Here is a 26,629-nt window from a genome sequence, read left to right as displayed (position 1 = left end):
GCCTGACAGACATGGAACAAGCCAGTGTGGAGTCAAAAGTTTCGGTAGAAATCAGCTGCAAACACAGCATACATAATGCCAAATTTCATCTCAGATTATAAATGAAGAATTTATGTAATTAATAACACATTACTACACTCTTCCTAATAAATATAGAAGGCCTACTAAAACAATGCATTTATACATTAACTAGTTTATGAAAGTTTTAGACTGTTTTATAGGTTATGAGTAAAGGTTTCGAGGTCTTTAACTGAAACTATTTTCAGCTGTGACATTGACCTTTAGAAAAAAAAGTATGGGCCACGTCGCAAAAATCAAGAGCTGCAGAAATTATGGTTCAGACTTATACAGTATTATTAATGAAATTATACCAGCACGTGTGTAACTCAAACCTGGGGTCATTCTGCGTAAAAAAACCTTCTTGTGATTATGGACTTGATAAACAATTATTATGATGTGACAATTTCAATCTTAAGACAACTAGAAAGTTAACTATAAAACAAAAAGGCACGCAAACAAATTCCTATGAAAAGTCTATTTCAATAAATCAAAGTATATACAGGTGTGTTTACATAACACAGATTGTTGGAAGCTCCTTTTTGAAGTTGCATAACGTTTTCATGTGATTTAGTCGAAAAAATGTTTGTTATTAGGGTAAAGGTCAGTAATATTGTGATATGAGTAAATTCTGATAATTCTTTTTGAGAATTTATTACAATTTTACTGAGCGAGAGGAAGATCGGTTTTTTTTGCATCAACGTATTAAGGGGAGAGGATGGTATTTTTTAAAACTTTTTTCGTATTTCGTGTAAAATATTAATTTTTTGTATGTAGAGAGCTCATAGCTGTGGCAACTCAACGAAATAAAATTATTTGGGGGGGCCCAAATTTGAAAAAAAATATATACCCAATGCAGGATTGTACTAAAACCGATATATCTAAACCGTTTTTAAAGATAGATTCAAACAATTTTTTGCAATGTATTTGCAAAAGCATGTTCTACAAACTGTCTGTAACAGAATTTTGATATTAGTCCCTACGTTTGTAAAATAAACAATTAAAATTGAATAACAATTTTTTGATTTCCTTTCTTGCAAACAAACGGACGTATTTTTAAAATGAAATCAATTATCAAAATTCTGTTATAGAGAAAAGTTTCCTAATAGTCTAAAGAATGTGTGTTCTAAATTTCATGGATGTATCTTTGATAGTTTAGAAATTATATCCATTTTTGTCTAGCAATGTAGCAAAAAAAAAAATAAAGTTACTGGAAACTGATAAAAGTGGGCTTGTGATTTTAAAATCCATAGCGCAGGAAGTTTAAAAATGACGTCTCAACATCCAATAAGAGCACAGATATCCACAAAATGTTATACAATGTATTCCACACACATTACAGAGTATTTTAAAGAAAAATTTGGTTTTGAAAAAAAATGAAGTTCCGGAAACAACAGACAAAAGGTGGTGTGATTTAAAAATCCGAGCGCAGGAAGTTTCAAAATGGCGTTTCAACAACTGATAAGGGCACAAATACCCACAAAATATCATACAATATATTCTACACATATCACAGGAAAAAATATTATTTTTCGAAAATTTACTCATTTTTCACCAAAAAATACCATCCTCTTCCCTTAAGGGAATGTTCGTGGACAAGTTGCTGCACAAAACCGTCCTTCTCTCGCTCAGTAAAATTGTAATAAATTCTCAAAAACAACTATCACAATATTACTCGTACCACAATATTACCAACCTTTACCCTACTTGATTTATTTCACAGAACATAAAAGAACACACACTGCTTTCCTAACAGTATATTTCTGTATGTTTCTATCACAAATAAATTAAAATTACTATAAAATACGAAACAACCATTTTTCACATTTAAAGGATGATTGATATACAACAGGTTTCTACTTTAAAATAATTTTCAACCATTTTTACACTAATAGAAATTTCGAGTTAATGCAAATTAACTAGAAGTTGAATTAAAACATAATTAATTGATTAACTAGCGGACTTACTCGTGTTAATTATGTAAGATTTGTGCGGCTTACAGCTGTTTCAGTGCTTCACGCACCATCCTCAGAGCCTACTAGATCTCAGCGTCATTTCGAACTTCTCTGCCTGTTATGTGGGTGTGTTTGATTGTTGAGAGGTGTTGAAGAGTGGTGTAAAATAGTGTGTGTACTGAAATTGATCTGTGTGTTAAGAATTTGATCGGGGTGTGTTTTAGTGTGTTTGTATATTTCGTATTGTCCAATGGATACCATCCCATTGTGGAATCCTGGGAAACGAGAATGCGGATGCTTTAGCAAAGAAGGGCAGCACTGCTACTTACAGACCTGTTACTAAATCTATGTATTACTCTGTGAAGAGATTTATTAAATCTACATACTTAGACGTCAACAAACAAAATTTGATAACTCTATCCCAAGGGAAAAAATGGAACTCTCTCCATCATAAGCCACAGTTAATTCCCGATTTACCACGAAAATCGTCTATAGCTGCATTTAGATTGGCAACAGGCCATGATTGTTTGGCCAAACACCTGCATAGAATTGGAATATATCAGTCCCCTAACTGCCCATTGTGCAACTCAAACCAAGAAATGGATTCGGAACACCTCAAAATCTGTGCTTCAGTGGCTGACCATGATAATATCTTTGAAAAATATTGGAGTGCAAGAGGTCAAATGACTTTATTGTCAAACGCCTGGCATTAGAAAACAACAACATATTTCGTATTGTTCTAGTGTGTTGAGTTTTTGGTTTTTGGGTTGTATGTGTAGGATTTCCATATCTGTATTTATGTTATTGTATGTGTGGTTAGCATTAGTTATGTGTTCGGCATATGTAGATGTATTGTGTCCTCTGGTTATTGCTTTAATGTGTTCTATGTAGTGTGTTTGGAATGATCTGCCTGTCTGTCCTATGTAGAACTTATCGCAACTATTACATGTGAGTTTGTATACACCTGTGTGGTCGTATTTATTTGTTTGTGTTTTTTGTGTGTTGAGATGTCTTTGTAGTGTGTTTTCTGTTCTGTATGTATGTATGTTGTATTTCTGCTTTCTGAGTTCGAGATGACGCCGTGATCTAGTAGGCTCTGAGGATGGTGCGTGAAGCACTGAAACAGCTGTAAGCAGCACAAATCTTACATAATTAACACGAGTAAGTCCACTAGTTAATCAATTAATTATATTCAAGTGTTAAAAGTAGTGTACGCAAGATTCAAAATAAAACACAATGTATTGCTGAAGAAACAGGTTAAGTTTTATTTTAGAAAACGTTCCCTACTAACTCATGTTGGTAACAGGTATGTCTTAATTTTTTAGAATTTTCTTCGGCATCTTAGGAAAATAAAAACAAACTATAATCTGCGCTCCACTCAAAACTCAGAATTTTTATAATGTTTGGTTCAAACTCGAATCAACTTTAAAAGGAGTTTTGTTCTTACATACAGCATATACCGTATTAATTTCACTTTAGTAATATTATGAAGTTTTTATAAGAATGTTTAATGTATTGCCGATACTTGAAAGGAATACGGCTTAGAAGTAACATGGCTCAAAAGCAAATGCAGTCACAGCAAGATGGGAAGCATATTTCCAACTAAGTCATGGCAAATGACTCTGTTTTGTTGGTTTTACAGCTAAGCGAAGGAAGTAAATCCACTGATGGAACTATAAACTTGGATGCATTATAAACCTGAGAATGTATGTATGTATGTATGTATGTTATAAGATCTGAGATGTTTAAATTTCAAACGGCTCACATTGTTTTCCGGTTCTTTCAAGGAGTGCCTCAAAATTAAATTATCTGTGTGTTTGAAGTTCGTATCACCTCAATCCCAAACATAATTGCTAAAATTACGTTTTCTTTCTTTTTCATTTTTGGATTCTTTCAATTACAGCAGGGAATCAAGTCTTTTTTCAATTCTTGGATACTGTCCTTCATCATGTAATGTCAACAGCAAGGGCAATTGACCAAGCCCAAAGCATTTAAAGCATACATTTTAAAAAGTATGCAGAGTGTTAAAAATTTGTGGAATATTACGCATAGTTTTATACAAAAGCTGTTTGGGATAAACCATACAATATGCAGTGGCGTAGCATGAAATTTTGAGCAGGGGAAGCTAACTCAAGTTGTTTTTCTTGTACATATGAGAAAACGTATTACAAAAATATAGTCTTAAAATAAATAGTAGTCAATGTCAAGTCAGCAGTCGAAGATTGTTTGGAACCTCGTAAGTAACACCAATAAGGCATGACCTCAAATGGTACGTAGTAAAATATGATTTCATATCTCTAACAAATAGACACGGTCATTTGTTTTTTAAATCGCACTTTTGTTCGTAAGTCAGTCTTGATAATAGAAATGTCCCAAACATTCAAGTAAATTGGTGTCAGGAACTGTTATTTCACTCATTATTTATTATATCAGCCACAATGCACACTAACACTTCAACTGAACACAGTTGACGAAAAGGGATAACTCGGAAACTACTTTATTTTCAATGTCAAAGCTAGCTTCTTGTGAGCCTTGCGACCAAGGTAGTTTAGTTAGAAAGGGATGGAAAATCTGCGGGATGGGTTACACAGAAGAATGAGTGAAAGAAACCAGTCTGCTTGGAAGCTGGTGTGTGCAGGCTTCTTGTTTACTGCTGGATCACAAATCATCCTGAGCTGCAGCATCACAATATTTAACGCATTAAATATAAATTCTATTAAAATTAATAAATAATTTTGTCCATAGACTGCAGATTTATTATGAAATTATTATTAACTGGCGAAGCTTAGCTTTTTAGCTTACATTGACGCTACGCCACTGACAATATGATACAAATGTTCGAAAAAAGTTAGTTATTCAGGCATACAAAGTGTGGCAGTGAACTTTATTTTTTTTTTAAACAACACTCTATACTACAAATTATCTACGTATTACTCTGTGAAAATATTTATTAAATCTACATACTTAGACTTCAACAAACAAAATTTGATAACACAATCTCAAGGGAAAAAATGGAACTCTCTGCATCAAAATCCACAGTTAATTCCTGATTTACCACGCAAATCGTCTGTAGCTGCATTTAGATTGGCAACAGGCCATGATTGTTTGGCCAAACACCTGCATAGAATTGGTATATATCAGTCCCCTAACTGCCCATTGTGCAACTCAAACCAAGAAATGGATTCGGAACACCTCAAAATCTGTGCTTCAGTGGCTAACCATGACAATATCTTTGATAAATATTGCAGTGCAAGAAGTCAAATGACTTTATTGTCAAACGCCAGGCATTAGAAAACAACAACGTATTAGAAATTACATATCCCGAATCTTCATAAAATTTTACGTATGAATGTGTAGAAATTTTACCTATTCACTCGTTTTGTGTCTTTTAACTATTTATTAAACTTGATTCATGGACTTCAAACATCAGACAAATAAGTAGGCCTATGTAAAATCATGTTGAGTAGGCCATAGAACTAAACAAAACACTATCACTAACAAAACTTTACAAAAGATGCTCAAAATGAGAACTATTCACAGCCAAACAATGTCCCAGTCTATCACAAAAACAGTTCATTGTCTTTCTTACAGTTTAGTTTAACTGACAAAATTCTGGAGGCAGTTAATAAAGAATTACAAGTTGGAGGGATTTTCTGTGATTTATCCAAAGCATTTGACTGTATAAATCATAAAATCCTGCTAGAAAATTAGATTATTATGGAATTAAAAGTGTTGCACACCAATGGTTTCACTCATATCTCATAGATAGGAAACAAAGTCGAAATCAATACAACTATGAAATCTACCTCAACATGGGGAACTATTAATAATGGAATTCCTCAAGGATCAATATTAGGTCCCTAAATGATATTGCTCCTCCTAATAAAAGATGTAGGTCATCCCATATTATTTGCAGATGACACAAGTATAGTAATTACAGCCAATAACTTCAACACATTCTAATCTTCAACAGAGGAAATTCTTTTCAAAATATGTGACTGGTTCTCAGTCAATAAATTAGTATTAAATTGTAACAAAACTAACATAATACAATTTAAATCCTGTCCATATTCAACCTCGCAAATTTCAAGTGCAATAATTAACAATAGAGCCCTATTAGAAACAACAACAACCAAATTTCTTGGCTTAAAAATCGATAATGTGTTAAAATGGAAAAATAATAAACAAATTACCCCCAAACTACAGTAAATTCAGCTTGTTTTGCTATTAGATCTATGCAAAAGATAGTAAATATCAATACCTTAAAAACAATATACTTTGCATACTTCCACTCGGTAATGAGTTTTGGAATAATATTCTGGGGAAATTCCACAGATAGTAACAGTATATTCCTATTACAAAAAAAGAGTAATTAGAATAACAGTAGGTGCCAAATGTAGGGAATCGTGTAGGACTATTTAAAAAAAACTACAAGTAATGCCCATGGCTTGTCAGTATATTTTTTCATTAATAATCTTCCTCGTATGTAATCGTGAAAACTTTGTAACTAATTCAACAGTTCATAGCATACATATACGTCAAAAAAATGACTTTCATACTTCATTGGCAAGTCTATCGTGCTAGCAAAAAGGAGTACGTTATATGGCAGTAAACATTTTTAATAGCCTCCCTATCGATATAAAAAATTAAACTCAAAACATAAGATTATTTAGGGCCAAATTAAAGAAGTACCTAATTTCTCACGCCTTCTTTTCTGTAGGTCAATTCATGACATTCAATAACGCTTCATGAAATTGATACTAAAACTTTGTGTTGTACTAGTAGACTGTATTGTAAATCTCGTCTATATATATTTCATCTAGACTGTGACTATAAATTAAGACTTTATAATAGTATTAAGTTTTTTGACTTGTTCCTTATTCTAGCTGTAAGCATGTATGAATACCATGGAATGTTAATAAATACAATACAATAGAATACAATATATCACAATGAACAGTTTTCTTGATAGACTGGAACATTATTTGGCTGTGAATGGTTCTGTGATAAAGTTCGGTTAGTGATAGTGTTTTGTTTAGTTTTATGACCTACTCAACATGATTTTACATACTCAAGTATGAAGTTAACGAAACAAATTTAATAAATAGTTAAAATACATGAAATGGGTGAATGGGTAAAATTTCTTCACATTCATACGTAAAATTTAATGGAGATTCGGAATATGTAAATTTTAATATAGGGTACCATTTAACAAAATAAAGTTTGCTGCCACACCCTGTATGTCTTAAGAACTTTTTTTTCGAACACTGATACCATATTATATGGTTTATCTCCAACAGCTTTTGTATAAAACTTTTTTTTGTAAAATTAAAATTTAAGAAGTTATGAGTAATATTCCATGCTTTTTTAACACCCTGTATAATGAAGGACAAGATCCAAAGCTTAGAACCCATGTACAATGGTTTGACTAGTTTCCGCACAGCAATAAAAACAGTCCAAACAAAGAATTATCACAGAAAGAAGAAAGCATCTCAATTCCCTGACCTCTGATCTCATACACACAAATTTGAGCGCTTTTGAGCAGTAAAACACTTTCTATTGAAAATGTGTTGGGATTTTATTCTACAGTTTGTTGCCTACCTTCAAGGACACATTGCGGTAGGGGAAACGGGTCGCCTGTTCCAAAGAAGGGTGGCCCTTTGCTACATAATTCAAAGGGCAAAGGCCACGTCTTTGAAGCAGACCACCCGACCTTGAACAATAATCTGCAATAACGGTTAATAATATCCGTACAACGGACACAGCATATTTTTGTACAAACAATAGCATTACAGACGGGTCCATATGTATATGTACACATCAGTATGGTGACTCGACAACAGTGTGAGGTAACAGAACTGTTTCTAACGAACAAAATAAAACATGGGAGGGGGGGGGCTGGGGAGAAAAGGAGAGGAGAAGCCTGGGAAGGGTCAGAAAGTGAAACGCACCGTTCTGGTAAGGTGCTTCGAGTAACATTAAAAGTCTGTGATCCAACAACTTACAAAGTGATTACAATTCCAATTTGTTTTTTTAGACTCTTTCAATAAATCGCTATATTAAAGCACTTCAAATACACCACCTGAAGACCTGCAGCCGAGAGTTTCAACAGCAACAATCTCTGTTCATAACCGGGATCGCAAATAGTTAAAATAAATTCCTCTATACATCACACAACAACTCGACTGCACTACGGTTGCCAGGTGGCTCTGTACACATATCTAGGTAAGAAAAAAAGCACTTTATAAAATAACAGCTCTCATACCAACAACTTTTATGTTCTCTTTCAACGGCAAATAGAAACAAAGTGAAACGATGCGAGGGATGCCCGTGGTAGACCAGACCTTTTGACCGTACTTCATTTTTTTCTAACTTTTCTTTGTTTTTTTGGCAGTGAACACATAACGATGTGAAGAACACGAGGGGGGGAGGCGAAGGCTTCTTGCCATCGCGACGAGACTACAGGAGCAGGTGGGAATGGAGGAAAGACTATGATGCCAAGATACCATGACAAGTGCAGAAGCGATAGCATCCCTTGCAAGGCGGTAACTACCGTACCATGGAGACAAGTGTTACCAACACAAATCTTGCACTTACAAAAGTTCACAGTAACAATCGTTAACAATTACTAGTATTTTACACGTCTTAACAAACCTACAATTACACAATATAACACTGACCACAGTAGCCTTGCTCCACGAACTATACACTACATAGATAGGGTTAGTCCTCCACCACCAGACCCCAGGCTTGTTAATTCAATAAGAAAACAGATCAGATAATAATAATTTCATAGAGAAATAGTCAGAAAGTAAATTTACTCTCTCCCCCACAACCGCCACTCATTCGAACGAGTCGAGCGGCAAACGCAACGTTCTAACCCAAAATGTACAAAGCTTTCGTATTATCTGGAATGTTGGAATACTCTACTCGCCTAATCATGCAAACCATTAAAAAAAAGATGCGACTCAGCTACAGGATTTTTACTGCGAGGCAAGACAATCATCGCCTTGTCTGCCTCTCATACGAACGCCGATTCAACATCAAAGTAAAACTACAGTTCAAATTGTTTGATGCCCTTGTATCCCTTCCAGGGCAGGGTCGTAACCCCACCCTCTGGAATGTGTAAATGCACAAAAATTAACACATCATAAATTAAAAAAAAAAAAAAAAAAAAAAAACAATAAGTGAGCAAGGTTATTGTGGTCTGCTGAAGAATAGTCTGGTTTCCATTTAAAAGAATATCTCTATCAAAATGCAATGAAATCATCGCGTGGTGAGGTGCCCATTCCAAGCAGCCAGTGACGGACATCCATGCGTGGGAAAAGCTCAACTACAGTACAGTACAAATCCTGAGAGATTAGCTTCTTCTTAACAAGGTGCCTCCGACTTTTTTTGACTTTGTACTTTTTAAAGGCATTTTTTTCTTTAAAAAAAAAGTCAACAGGCATATTAAAATATTACATACCAGTTCACTGTGCTTATGACAAGTTTAATATCGGTTAAATGTTTCTCCTTTTTTTTTTTTTTTTTTAAAGTACAAAATTAGAGGATGAAGCCTATCTTTTTTTCACAGTTTGCCGGATTTTATTGCACGTGCGATGTACCTTGTCACAGCTTCCCGGTAACTAAGCATAATGCCCATCGCGAGCCCAGACCGGCTAGTCCTTCTCCTCCTCGTCGCGCGGAGGCTACGGTAACGTTTGCTCTGCTTGCTTCACACTGACTATGTTGGCTCCACTGCCGGAGCAACGCGCACACTTGGTAACCAACACACCACCTGGACTTCCCTCCCACCGCACTAGTAGTGTCCTGCGCACGTCCAGAGATCACAACATCCCTCCGCCGCGGTGCGCCGCTGCTTCTGAGAATGATGCAAGCTCCATGCCTGGAGGATGTGATGATGAGGCTGGACGAAGTGTTAAAGTGGACGCGAGGCTTGAAGGGACCGGCCTCCAATTCCTGCGAGCTTGTCAACAAGTCTGCGGGCAAACAAACACACAAACTGTCAGGTGAGACGCTTCAAACTTGACAATCAAGACACACCACAATATAAAGAAGATACAGCAGAGACAATTAGCACATTTCGTGGGAACGAATTCTCAGTGCGCATGTCACGAAACAGAGTCTAATATCTGAAATGTCCACCAGATTTTTCTCCATCTACATAAGGAATCTGACATGACTGGCATAATTTAATATTAACTGAAAACATTTATTACTCATCTTTTAACAATTTGAAAGCCATGAGGCAAAGTAATGGCAATATAACAATAAATAAATAATCCGTGGCGCTACAGCCCGTGAAGAGCCTAGACCAACCAGCCAGCCGGCTGCTGCCTCACGCCAATATGTCGAAGCAGAGGCGGACGATCATCCAACCAGAATGGAGGTATCATGTGGTTAACACGATGATCCCCCCAGCCGTTATAGCTGGCATTCACAACCGGATTTTGCTACCTATCATAGCTCCCCAAGTGCATCACGATGCTGGGTGGGCACCGGTCCCATACACTGGCCGAAATTTCATGAGAAAATTTATTCCCTCATGAGGACTCGAACCAGTGCTCATTCCGTAACGTGAGTCCTCGGCAGGATGCCTTATACTGTGACGCCACGGCGTGGGACGCAACATAATCATAATAATAATAATTAAAGTGAAACCTCTCCTTACAGACACCCCCAAGATACGGACACTCCTCATATATGGACAGATTTTTATGTCCCAACTGAAATAATATAGAAATAATGATAAATTAAATTCTCGTTTACGGACACTCTCAGACACGGACACGGACAGCTGTTTCACAGTCCTAAAGCTTGCTTTACCTTCTCTCCAAGATATTCGAATTTTTCCACCTTTTCGAAGGATAAATCTCCAATTTTTATGTTTCCATTTGTTGTTTCGTCTATACATATCCATACTCTCTCATTTTCTAGTTCATTTCTGATTTATTCTATGTTTTGTCGTAAATTTGTTTTACATACACTTTTCGCAATGTTGAGTCGTCTGGAATCTGTCGAGACTGCGGACAGAACTTGAATTTGAAGACCTAATGTGTTACAAAAATGAAAAATTTAGTTTTGAGAACTGTACAGAAATTTTTTAACACGAAAGAAGACAATAAGGGTCTTGTAGGCTACCTCTAGCCCTGCCGGCTATCCCTTGTTAGCTGGAAGCAGGTGGAAACAAAGTCATAAAATTTAGCCTGTTTGATAGGTCCAAGGTTTCCGCGATCTTGGAATTGTATTTGACACATGATAGGGTTAGTAGGATTATTCTCTTCACTTCAATCAGTTGTTCTGTTTCGAGAGACATGGCACCTGAACGTAAAGGTTAAGTTGAAAACTGTAAATTACAGTACTGCATAACTGTAGACCTAGAATAAAATTGCATGGCACAGTACTGTATTTTCCTTTTTCGGTCTTATCTACTGTAGTTCAAAGTTGTAAAGAATTTACTGTAGTACAGTAGATTGTACTTAGAATTAAACTACAGTAATACATTTCATTCAAAGCGTGAAGGGATACATAATGCATATTTACTGTTAGATTGGGGAGCTTCCCTCTCAATAAAGGACACCTCCCAGATGCGGACAGATTGTTACGTCCCTTCAATGTCCATAAATGAGAGGTTTCACTGTACTTACATATGTAAACATCATGAAAATATTCACTAATTGACGCTAACGTTCAAGTTATTGGTAGATGCTTAGGTTGGTAGTACAAGCCAGGATGATGCACAAAGAGCCATCTTGATTGTACTGCTATGTTCACTCATTTTGATTTGGCGAGTTTGTGTGTCATACTCTTGCTTTGTGTTTTAGTCTAAGCGTGCATTTTTACTCTGTCAGATCTGTTTGTGTTGTGTTTTCCACAAATAACAACATAAGGAGTCCAGATCAAGAGGACATAACAGTACACGTGTGCAATAGTTAAGTTGCTATTTTGAAGATTTTTAAGCAAATAAATTTTAGGCTTTTGTTTGTTTTGTCATGTCTGTTACCTGTCAGATCTGTTACTCCATGTCATCTCTGTTACATCATACAAAACAGTGCCTTAATTTTTTCTAATTATCTATCATTAAAGAAACTAAGGCTCAAATATCTTCGCCTTAAGGGCAATCTACTAAGATAATTGTGACTGAAAGAATGGTTTTCTGTTAGTTACTGAAGAAGTTATTATTTTTATATTAGGCAACAGATCTGTTATTAAGATATTTAAAATATTTGTTCATTTTTGATCTGAAGTTAGTTCTGTTACTATTCTAGGACCTATGCACTGTTTAAAGAATATCTGATGTAGAAAATAAAGGAATTCTATTTCTATAAAAAATTCACTGTGTTGCCTTGTAACACACCTAACATTTAGCAGTACCATCAAAGATTCAGTGATACTTGTAGAGAATGCTGTAAAGCAAGATGAGTGTACAGTGGCTGTTTACTATGGCAGACACATTATAATTTATTACAGTTCGCATCACCGTTTTTGGCGTGTGTCCTAGATATATAGTGCCCAGTTTGTGAGCATGTTGCTAGTGCAGCTGAGAATGGTACCACTTTCTATACACGTCACATCAGCCATTTGCCAAACAGTTGTCAAACTGACTGCAGCAAATGTAAAACACTCGCACTTAACCTTCCCATTACTTATTTCACACGCCAAAAACGGTGACGCGGACTATAATACATGCAGAATATGCACTAAATAATATTTTTGATTTTGACGTTCTCAATCGTCCGTTTGTGATACAAATTTTGCAAATGATCTATGTACGTGTATGATTACAACACTTACAATTTCAGTTAACAATGTTTCCCTTGGGTCGTAGGGTTTGCAGATGCTATTTCCGCTTGGCATGTAACATTTCCATGAGCAGCGTCTGCGTTGGTGCACCTCCATTGCAGTGCTTGTGGTACAAATGGTCTTCTCCTCTACTGGCCATCGCGTGGATCTCCGGCATCACCATAAGCAGCTTCGAGAACTTGTCCTGCACACACAAACACACCGAAAAAAGAAAACCTCTCGAAGTATCTCGCTTCCTGCATCTTACTAAAGTAATCAGCAGGCTCTAACATCATAAGCTTCAAATTCTAACACATTCCATCAGCTCTTTTGTTTTCTTTAACATTTTATCGAGTGCTGCTTCTTAAAAAAAGGATTCGTTCATCGTGATAATGGCAATGAAGCAACAGTAGAATGAAATGAGTGAAGGAAACCTGGAGAAAACCTGTCCACGCTGATGTGTCCACCAATAATATCACAGTATCTGTTGAGTATCGAACTCCAGACTCCGTGGCGAAGGCTGTCAACTGACAAAACTCAGCTGGACCTGCAAATCAATTCTTAAGGTCTATATCCCAAAAACTGTTGAATATGAATATACAGCATATGTAAAGTAACTGATGTTATGTTCAATGAAATCTAGAAGCTATTTCCTTATCAATTATTGAATTAATATACAATAGTGGTATTGTCTTTCAGTTCTGGATATTTTGCTGGCTGGTTTGCAGACACTTGAAACACATTTTCTGAAGTGCGAAGGACATGTATTGAGTAAATACGAGGCCTGTCTAAAAAGTATCCGAACTTAATTTTTCCCGCGTAAAGTTGTGATTCTAAGGCGGCGCCACTGTGCATGGTGGAAGGAGGAACTGTAATGCGCATGCTTGAATTTTTTCACCGCATTCGCTTGTGCCAGTCACTGGCTGGTGGTCGCCAAGTAAGGTGCTGTTCTAGGTGTTTGTCGGATTTAGTTTTCTCGCAAGATGACTGAACGAATTGAGCAAAGATACTGCATCAAATTTTGTCAAAAGCTTGGTGATTCTCAAAGTCAAACAATTCGTAAGATTCAGCAGGTGTTTGGGGAAGATGCGATGGGTGTAACACAAATTAAGGAGTGGTTCAACTGATTCAAAGATGGCCGCACATCAGCGGAGAGTGAGCAGCGTTGTGGCAGGCCCCAAACTGCTCGGAGTGCAGCTGTTGTTGAGAGGGTGCGAAATTTGGTGATGGCAGATCGTCGTTTGACCGTGCGGGAGATTGCCGAAGAGGTTGGAGTGAGTAAAGATTCTGCACATGCAATTTTGTGTGATGATTTGAACATGAACCGAGTGGCTGCGAAATTCGTGCCCAAGTTGTTGTCCCCGGAACAAAAAGACCTCCGTCGTGACGTTGCACAGGACCTTCTGGACACCGCCAACACTGATCCTGGGTTTCTGAACACCGTGATAACTGGAGATGAGTCATGGGTGTACGGGTACGACCCAGGAACAAAAAGACAGTCGTCGCAATGGAAGCATCCCGAGTCTCCAAGGCCGAAGAAAGCGCGGCAGGTGCGAAGCAAAATCAAGGTGATGCTGACTGTTTTCTTTGATGTCCGTGGAATTGTGCATCACGAATACGCACCGGAAGGACAAATGGTGACAAAGGAGTACTATCACGATGTTCTCTGGCGACTCCGTGATGCAGTTCGGCGCAAAAGACCAGACATGTGGACGGCGAACAACTGGCACTTGCATCACGACAACGCCCCCGCACATTCATCCCAATTGATACACACTTTCTTGGCCAAACATGGAATTACAACCGTTCACCAACCTCCCTACTCTCCAGACCTGGCTCCTTGCGACTTCTGGTTGTTTCCAAAATTGAAGACACCACTGAAAGGATCCCGTTTTGAGAGTAGAGAAGAGATAATGCGGAATGCGACGACGGAGCTGAACACCATTCCAAAAGAAGACTTCCAGAGGTGTTTCCGGCAGTGGAAGGATCGGTGGGCTAAGTGTGTGCAAGCACAAGGGGCCTACTTTGAAGGGGATTAGGGTCCCAACCCCGTCAGGTATTTGAAATATTTTTTCTGGCTAAAGGTCGGATACTTTTTAGACAGACCTCGTATATTCTACATATGCGAAATTTTTTAACTGTGATTCCCCCCCACCGAACATCCTCATATTCATCTTCTTTCACTGTGGCTGTTCCTCGACTTTGGAATTCCCTACCGAGTAATGTCAGGAACTGTCAGACATCAAACCAATTTAAGAATAGACTAATGAAATATTTTTCTAACAATTCTTGTTAACAATAATAGCTGTTTCAGGTTTCTCAATGTTTAATGATTATATAGGCTATATCACAGAATAAATATTGAAATTATCTCATTATTATTATTATTATTATTATTATTATTATTATTATTATTATCACTATTTCTTACCAATGTTTATTATTGTCACACTAACATTACTTATCCAACTTTCATTATTTACTTCCATGTTGTTTTATGGTCTAGATATTAATGTAATAACTATGTAAGCAATTGTATTCTATTAGAATTAGAGTCTGGCTGGGCGGAAGAGAAGGCCTATTGGCCTTAGCTCTGCCAGATTAAATAAATTAATAATAATAATAATAATAATAATAATAATAATAATAATAATAATAAATAATAATAATAATAATAATTATTATTATTATTATTATTATTATTATTATTATTATTATTATTATTATTATTATTATTATGTACCTCTTCTGAAATTGAGGTTAGGTTGCTATGGATACCATTTAATTTTCTCTAAGTTTTAGAGCAATTTGACACAAATTTATTATGATCACTAGAGAGAGGCACAGAATTTCTAGTTTTCCTGTGAAAATTATTTCAGATTCTTATTAAATGAATACTGGTGCTCAGAGAAAACCTGTTCCAATATTGTCCTTGTCCTAATTTGTCAAATATTTTAGACCAAAATAAGGGACTTACACCTATCAACATCTAAATAACCTTCCCATTTGATGGAAAATAAATTACAAATAATATTAATCTGTTTTTAATAAACAAAATTTAACTTTATGCTTTTATTTCTAGGGTGAGATTTAGCATTTGTATTCGCTACTTTCAGATATTTTCTCTGACAAGATCTTGTTTAATTTAAAATTATTTAAATAATCTTTGCAAGTCATAGTAAAATGTTTATGGAAATCAATACTCACGTATTAATTAAATAAATTTTTCTTGTATCTATTCACTTCAAAATATTTCAAGAAAGAACATTTCTGAAAGTGTACTTGAAGCTAGAATTGTCGAACAAAAAAGTACTAACTGAAAAAAAAGTCACTTTATGTTATTTATGTACATTCTGGATATAATTCAAGCCATGAAACTGTAATGATGTGCTATGACAAAAGTTGTGTTTTTCTAACAGCTGAATTTTCAATAATTGATTTCTGTGCTATTACTGGAACTCTCTAACCAGCCAGCAGAATATACGCTACTATTCACAGAAAGAAACATTCAAAGAGCAAGTTTGATATATCACTATTGGCTACATCTAGACACGTCATTTATGAACATCTTTTCTACTAAATTATTCTCAGTTTAAATAGGAAAGACTCTGTACTGTAAATCTAACCTAATTCATCACAATCAAACATGAAACTGTGTTACTCTGTAAGTTGTGAAGCATTTAGAAAAAATCTATTATCTTTTGCGTAATAAGGTATATAAAAAACAGCCTTTATGAACTGACTAATGTAGGACGAACGAAAACTCTTTTCTTTTCAAAAGCAATTAACCTATATATTTTTCTTTGCTACTTCCAGAATAATATACAGAGCATTCAGGAGGAATAGTAAATATTTTAGGAGTTGATGTTATTGATTATCCTGAACAATAAAAAAGTTCGTATAAATGTGTGTGCAATTTTTATTGGGTGTGGAGATACAGCTGTTAGAATAGTACGCATAAAAAGACTTACACAAGGTATGACATACTCATTATAGCTGTCAGCTGACACATAACCTAAATCTAACATTCTAACAGTGATCACTTTAATGGCCAGCAAGGTCACTGCTACTTACAGACCTGTTACTAAATCTACATATTACTCTGTGAAAAGATTTATTAAATCTACATACTTAAGACTTCAACAAACAAAATTTGATAACACAATCTCAAGGGAAAAAATGGAACTCTCTGCATCATAATCCAGAGTTAATTCCCGATTTACCACGAAAATCGTCTGTAGCTGCATTTAGATTGGCAACAGGCCATGATTGTTTGGCCAAACACCTGCATAGAATTGGAATATATCAGTCCCCTAACTGCCCATTGTGCAACTCAAACCAAGAAATGGATTCGGAACACCTCAAAATCTGTGCTTCAGTGGCTGACCATGATAATATCTTTGAAAAATATTGGAGTGCAAGAGGTCAAATGACTTTATTGTCAAACGCCTGGCATTAGAAAATAACAACATATTTTTTCATTAGGCCTAATAATCTTCCTCGTATTTAATCGTGAAAACTTTGTAACTAATTCAACAGTTCGTAGCATAAATATGCGCCAAAAAATAACTTTCTTACTCCACCGGCAAGTCTATCGCGCTATCAAAAAGGAGTGCGTTATATTGCAGTAAAAATTTGTAATAGCCTCTCTATGGATATAAAAGATGAAACTCAAAACATAAAATTATTTAGGGCCAAATTAAAGAAGTACCTAATTTCTCACGCCTTCTATTCTGTAGGTGAATTCATGACATTCAACAACGCTTCGTGAAATTGATACTAAAACTTTGTGTTGTACTAGTAGACTACATTGTACACCTCTTCTGTATATATTTCAACTAGACTGTGACTATTTATTAAGATTTTATAGTAGTATTAAGTTTTTTTTTTACTTATTTCATATTCCAGCTGTGAAGCAATGTACAAATACCATGTAATGTTAATAAATACAATACAATACAAAGATCCCCAAACCTTAGTCCTTTAGTTTAGATTATTGTCTATTGTCTCTGTGAACGAATGAAAAGTGAAGTCTACAAGAAAAAAATAAACACACGAGACAAATTGGTCACTCATACGATGAATAGTGCCCCCTCATAAAATAACACCAAAACATATCATGTAATATTGCAAAGAGAGTTGAAAAGTGCAGTGGGATTTTTTTTACAATTACTTTGAACTGTTGCAAATTATAGATATCGTTTATATAATTAATAAATGCATAAGTTGTTTTGCTTTCATATCTTTTGTAAGGCTTTTTATACTGACATTCAAGCAGCTGTATCTTCAGACACATTGAAAATTGAACACACGTTTATATGAAATCTTTTACTTGGAAAAATCTATACTACCACCTCCTAAAATATTTACTATTCCTCCTGAACCAACCTGTATATTTCAAGTCTTTAGTGTGCCACTTTAGGAGGACTCAGTTCAACTGCCGTTTTCACCACCCAGTTATTTGCAAATTATCATATAATACTGATTTAACTCAACTGCACTGTGTTGTAAGCAACAGTTTATACGATGGAGTTTGATAATGTGACGCCATCAACACCATACAGCTCCTACTTTCTGGTTAGAATGCCCAGATTTAGTTCTGGGCTTTAGGTAACAGATGTATGGAGATTTTCATGTGAAACTCTTAATACCATGACTTCAGGTAACAGATGTATGGACATTTTCATGTCAAACTCTTACTACCATAACTTCAGGTAACAGATGTACGGAGATTTTCATGTGAAACTCTTACTACCATGACTTCAGGTAACAGATGTACGGAGATTTTCATGTGAAACTCTCACTACCATGGCTTCAGTTAATAGATGTATGGAGATTTTCATGTGAAACTCTCACTACCATGGCTTCAGTTAATAGATGTATGGAGATTTTCATGTGAAACTCTTACTACCATGACTTCAGGTAACAGATGTATGGAGATTTTCATGTGAAACTCTCACTACCATGGCTTCAGTTAACAGATGTATGGAGATTTTCATGTGAAACTCTTAATACCATGACTTCAGGTAACAGATGTATGGAGATTTTCATGTGAAACTCTTACTACCATGACTTAAGGTAACTGAGATACGGAGATTTTCATGTGAAACTCTTAATACCATGACTTTAGGTAACAGATGTATGGAGATTTTCATGTGAAACTCTCACTACCATGACTTCAGGTAACAGATGTATGGACATTTTCATGTGAAACTCTTACTACCATAACTTCAGGTAACAGATGTATGGAGATTTTCATGTGAAACTCTTACTACCATGACTTCAGGTAACAGATGTATGGACATTTTCATGTGAAACTCTTACTACCATGACTTCAGGTAACAGATGTATGGTCATTTTCATGTGAAACTCTTACTACCATGACTTCAGGTAACAATGTATGGAGATTTTAATGTGAAACTCTTACTGCCATGACTTCAGGTAACAGATGTATGGACATTTTCATGTGAAACTCTTACTACCATGACTTCAGGTAACAGATGTATGGACATTTTCATGTGAAACTCTTACTACCATTACTTCAGGTAACAGATGTATGGACATTTTCATGTGAAACTCTTACTACCATGACTTCAGGTAACAGATGTATGGACATTTTCATGTGAAACTCTTACTACCATGACTTCAGGTAACAATGTATGGAGATTTTCATGTGAAACTCTTACTACCATGACTTCAGGTAACAATGTATGGAGATTTTCATGTGAAACTCTTACTGCCATAACTTCAGGTAACAGATGTATGGACATTTTCATGTGAAACTCTTACTATCATGACTTCAGGTAACAGATGTACGGAGATTTTCATGTGAAACTCTCACTACAATGACTTCAGGTAACTGATGTATGGAGATTTACATGTGAAAATCTTACTACCATGACTTCAGATAATAGATGTATGAAGATTTTAGCTGCTCAAGATAAACAGGAATTAAAAGGAGCAGTTTGTAATCAAAATATTAAATAATCATTGAAGTTTCAATACTTTTAACACATCACAGTTGTTATGGACATAGGTAGTGATAACATTTGACTATGTGTAAAATGAAGTTGCAACATGAATTTTAAAGTTTCTATGAGAACAACGTTAATGGCTGTGGTGTCACAATACCCAGAAATTTAACATTCTGACTGAATCATAATTAGTATCCATTCATATAATAAAATTATATACAGACAGGATGTTTTAGCTGCCATGTTACGAACTTTTCCGGTTAACAGAGGAAGTAGAATGAACAAATAAAATCAGGAACCCACACCCAGAAACATTTTATTTGCAAGTTTTAAACTCACAATAATTTTCAATAAAATACTAGATATCAAGCAAACCAGGGCAACTTCAACAGCATATTAATTTCCGAAAGTCTGAAATGGTGACAGAATGACTCTACTGTTGTGATACTAGGGTTTGCACATTCTGTTTTTAGTAGTCAGTGTAATGTTTAGGAATTTGGAAGATATATTACAGATCTTCTGGTAAAGTTTTCCTGTGAGACAAGTAGGCCTACTTCAATATGCAAGCATGCAAAAGAGTTTCTCTGGCTTCATGATATTTTAGTGACAACCACCGTGGGGGTATATAGCTTGCAACCTAACCTAACATAAAACTTAACAACAATTGAACATCTAATGGAAGTTATGAGGAATGGAATTACGTGTTGCCACCATAAAACTTGATGAGTTCCTCGGCGTCTGGAGTAAACAGCATTTAGATAAATTCATCAGTTGCCGAGTTATAAAACTTTTTATCATTAGTGTTTGTCCTAGATACAATTACCAAACAGCAATTCCTACATTTGTGCACTTGTAATTTCCATACCATGTCTGCTAAGTTCAATTTACTCTATTGTATCTTCACCCTCTTGCTCTTATATCAGTTTTCTTCACAGTTCCGTTCACATGATATCAAAGTTTCTACCCTTCCGTTAAGCAATCAAATGACCTTGCTCAAAGGCCACATTCTTCCCAGTTATCAGATGAGTTGAGTTCCCAGTGTCTGGACGACCCAGTTTTCAAGATCCAATAATCTTGGCTGTCTCATAAACAAACTCATCTGTAATCACCAGGACGGTCTTTTATTATTTAAAATTTATTTCATTTAACTTAATCTGTCTACAAGTTTCCCATTTCCTGTTGCGTCACATTTCTATGTTTCAGAACTCTGTTACTGATAGCTTTTTAGGAAGCCTATTTCTGTCCATTCTGATGATAAGTGACATCCATATTTTTTTTCTTTTATTCTCTATTAAGTCTAAAACTCTGTACTGTTTCGTGGCTATGCTCCTATATGTGGAAGGCAGAAGATATTGACATCTATTTGAAAGATGCTTTTTTTTTGTTGGCACACTTAAAGACTTGTCTCTCCCTGTAGATATTTATTTGTAAGCCTAAGTATAAACAAATACCCTACTATAATAATACCGCACAGTTCTGCGCGAACGACACTGGTGCTGCTACCTAGGCGGCCAATGTGGCGATACTCGCGGAACAAGCTGTAATCAACTGCAATGTACGTATATTGTTGCTGGGCTAGTTAATAGTTTTATTAATTAGTGCTGTGTTAAAATGTCAGGGTGCATATATGCTGTTTATAATTGCTAAAAAATTACAGCATTACAAATTGATCCAAATCATACTTTCGATTTCCGAGGGATCATAAAACGTGAGTCAACAACATTCTTTAGTAGGCCTAATTCCTTCGTCTTTGTGTTGGTAGAAAAATACAAATTAGTTTTTTTTTATTTAGACCTAATAAACGAATAGAAGTTAAAATGTATTGGAAATTTTAAGGTTTTATCAAATTAAGTTTATTGTTGTCCACATGCCTTTACTAATTATTACAAGCATCAGATTACTATCAATTTTATCTTTGCAGTTGTCAGCAATGCGTATATAAAGCATTATTGTAAATTCATCTTAATGTCAGAATTTATTTTGTCTCACTAAACCAAAGAGAAAACATGTAACAATTAATTACGGAAAACAATACGAAGTACGCAATATTTCTCATAATATGCAGCTTTGAAGATAATTTTACATTAAATATTATTCAACATTTCTTAAGCGTTTCATATTATTATTCCACATTAGTAACTCACGTTTTAAACAATAGTCCGAATCCCGCTATGTTAATATTTGTATTTGTGGACCTGTGTTGCCAATTCAGCGGTTTTCCCGCTAGATCTAGCGTTTTTCGGCGTTAGTTTAGCGGATAAAATGTATGAAATTTGTATTGCTAATATAGGGATTTAGCGAGTATTTTTAGCACTCACAGCGGCAAAGTAATATAATTTTCCATAGACAATACAGCAATTTAGCGGTTTCTGCACGGCTTCACAGCAGTTTTTATGAATCGAGTTGGCAACACTGTTGTGGACGTACTAATTCCACGCCGCTCTGCTATATTATGTCAGGTCCGCGATATTTCGCACTCACGTCAATGCTGCTAGTATACAAATGTCCGGTATTATTATAGTAAGGTTTTTGGTATAAATTCTGATCGTAAAAGCAAGAAAATGGCGACCTTTAAAGAGCATATCTACAAACTAATACAAGAAGTATTGCATTCTAATAAAAGTCCCAAGCCCATACGCACAGAAGCTTCACCAAGTCCTGCCTATCTAGCAACTGCCCATTCTTAGTCACTGTTGCCTAACATACGATATTGTGACCACAAGCACAGACTGCCCTGTAATTCACCTGGATCTGTGGGTAGCAGTTGACAGTGTAGTCTAATAGCGCCTGCTGCACTTGGTCGTAACCCTCTTGCACGTGCCTCCGGTTCATGATGCCTCGCACATCTGAAATCACACATTCACTGGTTTACTAACAATACTTCTCAACGTCAACACAGTAAATCAAATCATAATTAATTATAGTTATCCAATTTTGATATCAATATTACATGAAACATATCTTTTCTACCATATTTTAGAGAAGAAATTTAAATTAGTGCATAATATGCTTCTTCCTGACTTTAAAATAATTTATTTCACAAAGGTATCATTTTACATTATTGCCATTTCTCCAATGTTAAACAATTTAATTCACATATTGTTATATCACTTTAATGTATATTTGAACCAAACCCACCCCATGACATTCAAAACTTCCCTCTTTCATTGCTACACGGAAATTTAAAAAATATATATACGTGACAAATAGTAATGACATTTTTAGGCTCTAAAATCTTAGAAATAGGTCCCAATGGGCAAAACAGATATTTTTTGGCACCATAAAACCGCTTTCAAATGTTCATATTATATAAAATGTGAAGATATTCAACTAGTTTTAATTTATCCCTAAAAAAAAAAAAAAAAAAAAAAAAAAAAAAAAAAAAAAAAAAAAAAAGGAATTTGGTTAAACGAACGTTGAGGGACTTCTTTTTCTTATTGCGGATATGCACCTTCAGCCGTCTTACATGTCGTACCAACATAACTTACGAGACATTACGAACGTTTCACGGGGTTTCACGCTAGTGTGCAATGTTCCAGCGGGATAGAAATTCGGCCATTTTCATACCTCAGGGAAGTGTGTAGAGGTAGGAAAATGGAGTGTTATGACAGGTTAGGTTAGTTTAGGATTTTAGTGTTAGGTTAGGTTAGGATTTTAGTGACGGGTTAGATTAGTTTAGGCTTTTGTTATGCCTTGTATAGGCGAATCTGTGCCAAGTTAGGTTAGTTTAGGATTTTAGTTACAGGTTTGGTTAGGTTAGTTTAGGCTTTTATTATCCCGTTAAGATGAAGGTGAAAGCGATTGAGTGTGGCGCTCTTGAACAGGTAGTGATTTTTTGTTTTCTATGTTGGCAGTTCAAGTGCGTCGGTGTCTATTCCAAAATCGGCGGAAGTCCCTCAACGCTCGTTTCACCATAACTTAACCTAAAATCCGAAGTTTAATGGTAAGATACGATAAATTTATCCATTTATATGATCAATAAAAACCGTGTCATCGTGTTCAGAAAAGCTAGAAAAGTGTTTTAATTTAATTTAAGTTTGTATAAAGAGACCAGGATAAAAATATGACACGTCACAGAAGTTCGAGTCCCATTAATTATTATTATTCTACTAACGCTAGGTTAAATTAACCTAAAAGGAAAGAAGAAAAAAACAAAAACAAATCTATTACACAGCTGCACTGTCCCACAAAAATCTCGTAACTTGAGTTGCGCTGGTTTGTATTCATGAGTTGACTTGTGAAAACTTCACTTTCATTTGGTTTCATGCTGGCAGAACTACAGATCTAACGAAAGTGGATAACGGCGCAATGAAGTCGAAAGTATGGCCGTCACAGAGACTCGAATCTGGCCGGAGCGGCGTCCCCACGTGGCAGGACCGACGAAGTCTCTGCAACACTCAACTTGTTCTGCGGACAGCAGGTGTTTTTTTTTTATTTGATGGCGAGAAGAGGAGGGTGAGGAGAGGAAGTGCCCCAGGACCTGAACCATAACAACGTGCGCGGAGTGCAATAAGGGTCTAAGACCCACTGCAGTGTGATCCCCTCCTGCACTCAGGTCCATGGGGAAGTGAGAGGGGCCGGCGTCAAGGCCAGACGGGATCCGAAATTTTCGTCACCGATTTTTCGTCACCCGATGATTTCGTCACATATTACATTTTGCCACTGCAACATTTTGTCACCGATTCACTTTTGTCACCACCATATTTTGTAACTGTAATTGTATTCTTAATATTGTAGTTGTAATCCCCTGGTAGAGGGGAAGAGAAGGCCTGATGGCCTTATCTCTACCAGGTTAAATAAATAAATAAATAAATAAATAAATAAATAAATAAATAAATAAATAAATAAATATTTTGTCACCAAATCAATTTTGTCATTACTAGGGCTAGGATTTTGATGAACTATAAATCACGAAAAAATGCCCTAAAAACAATGCATTTATGACCTAAAAATCTTCAAAATTGCCCTTAAAATGCCCTAAAATTGATCTTACATAATTAGCTTAGTAGGGAAAGAAGTTTGTACTACTTAATATTTAGAGTAGTAATTAAATTAAATTCGTTAATTAATTTTACATCATTTTTTCTAAGTAGTACACTTTAATTAATTATTTTACCTGATGTAGTTTCAGGTAGTCCACCACAAGGCCACTCTTATCCGGAATTAGCAGGCATAGAGGAGTCTATATTGAAGGGGTGTTGGATTGATCCATTACATGGGGTGTACTACGTTAAAATGATAATATTTGTGTAGATAAACGATTAAAATATTATACAAAATAATGGGTATTAATGGACAAAATATGTAGAGAAAATATCGAAGGATATAAACATTATTTTACATTAACAATGGGGATTTATGGCCAAAATTAAATGAAAATGCCTAAAAAATTACCTAATAAAACAAAAGATGCTCTTATGAGTTGAAACAGGCATAAAATGCACAAAAATGCCCTAACAAATATGTTTTAAAACACTCAGTTTATCACATAACATATAAATACTAAAGCAGCTATGTTTCTGGCTTACTAGAAAAAAGATGCAATTTCATCAAAATCCTAGCCCTAGTCATTACCATGTTTTGTCACCAATTTAATTTCTTCATCACAATTTTTCCGCCCTTCGTATCGCTTCCCTTGAAGTTACCTATATAAAATAATACGTACATAGAATTGTTATATTCGTACCAGGGAAAACTTGCCCAGAACAACAAATACTTGCGAAGGGTGGTGTAGACGTGTCAATACTTTAACGGGCAAAGCAAATCCCTCCTTTTACCATGTCCTTCAGTTACTAAAGGAGGAGACTGCAAGGATACATCAGGACATTGAGAAATTAGAAGCAGGTCAATCTCCACCCAGAAAAAGAAGAAAGACACGTCCTTAGATAACAGAATTGCAAGAATTGTCGATAAGTATGAAGCCTATAGAAGAGAAGATAACATCCTTGGTTACCTACGTGCCATAGGTCAGAACTTCAAAATCTATGTTAATACAGAGCATTAAAATAATTATATAGTGATGGTTTTGGACTCATAATAAAAACAGCGTAAATGTAATTTCTGTATTATTTTGGTGACGAAATTCCCTCAGTATAAAAATATGACAAAATGTATATGATGACGAAATATCTTCGGTGACAAAATCTCCTCAGTGACCAAAAACAGGATGACAAAATGTATTTGATGATGAAAAAAAATGACACACTATAACGGTGACGAAATTTACAGTTACGAAATGCCCTAAACACAGGCCAGATGTAACCCACCCGTACATCATCACCATAATCATCATCATCTGCACCTTTTCATCTGTGCCACCTTTTGCTACATACAAGCATCTAAGAGAAAGGAGTTTATACGGATGTAAAATGATCCACATCTTCAGAAACATACTGCAATAATTTAAATTAATTCCACTGCACTATATATTATACAGGGTGTTTCAAAAGTAATGGCCAAAATTTAGGGATGAGAAGTAAACACGAAGAGAAGCAAAAAATTTCCAGTAAACAAGGGCCCGCAAATTTACCATTTACGAGATAATGCAATTTTTTTTGCTGGTTGGGGCGCCGTGAACCGAGCGCCTGGTAAAGCGGCAACATTCATGCTTCGTAGGTATGCTGCACCCTCCCCATCCCATTTCCTTCTAAGTGTGTGACGATATCTAAATAAACGATATGGTGATCTGTAGCTAGATCACCAAACAATAAAGCAGGCAAAGTCAATTACCAGAATTGCATAAAAATACATTTTCCAAAGCCTCCTTAGTACTGTACCATGTTACAAAATATCTGTAGATGCAGTAACTAATGTTTGTGTCATTATGACAGTTATCTTTAAATAACTTGAAAACGATTA

At 35.6% G+C, this 26,629-nt stretch overlaps 1 protein-coding gene across 2 annotated transcripts in view; it reads right to left on the bottom strand.

Moving 5' to 3' along the window:
- Positions 1 to 7,565: 7,565 nt before the first annotated feature.
- Positions 7,566 to 26,629, bottom strand: part of ftz-f1 (ftz transcription factor 1) — an 897,129-nt gene continuing 878,065 nt past the window's right edge. For both annotated transcript variants that reach the window (XM_069845012.1, XM_069845011.1), the window contains 3 exons: positions 22,517 to 22,617; positions 12,810 to 13,002; positions 7,566 to 9,994 (listed from right to left, as the gene is read on the bottom strand). In XM_069845012.1, coding sequence (XP_069701113.1) covers positions 12,856 to 13,002; positions 22,517 to 22,617 — 248 coding nt within the window. In that variant the 3' untranslated portion in view covers positions 7,566 to 9,994; positions 12,810 to 12,855. The remainder of the gene's footprint in view (positions 9,995 to 12,809; positions 13,003 to 22,516; positions 22,618 to 26,629) is intronic.

Source organism: Periplaneta americana, chromosome 14 (genome assembly GCF_040183065.1).
Source record: "Periplaneta americana isolate PAMFEO1 chromosome 14, P.americana_PAMFEO1_priV1, whole genome shotgun sequence".
In the NCBI taxonomy this organism is placed as follows: domain Eukaryota; kingdom Metazoa; phylum Arthropoda; class Insecta; order Blattodea; family Blattidae; genus Periplaneta; species Periplaneta americana.
This window is presented reverse-complemented; position numbering and strand designations above follow the sequence as displayed.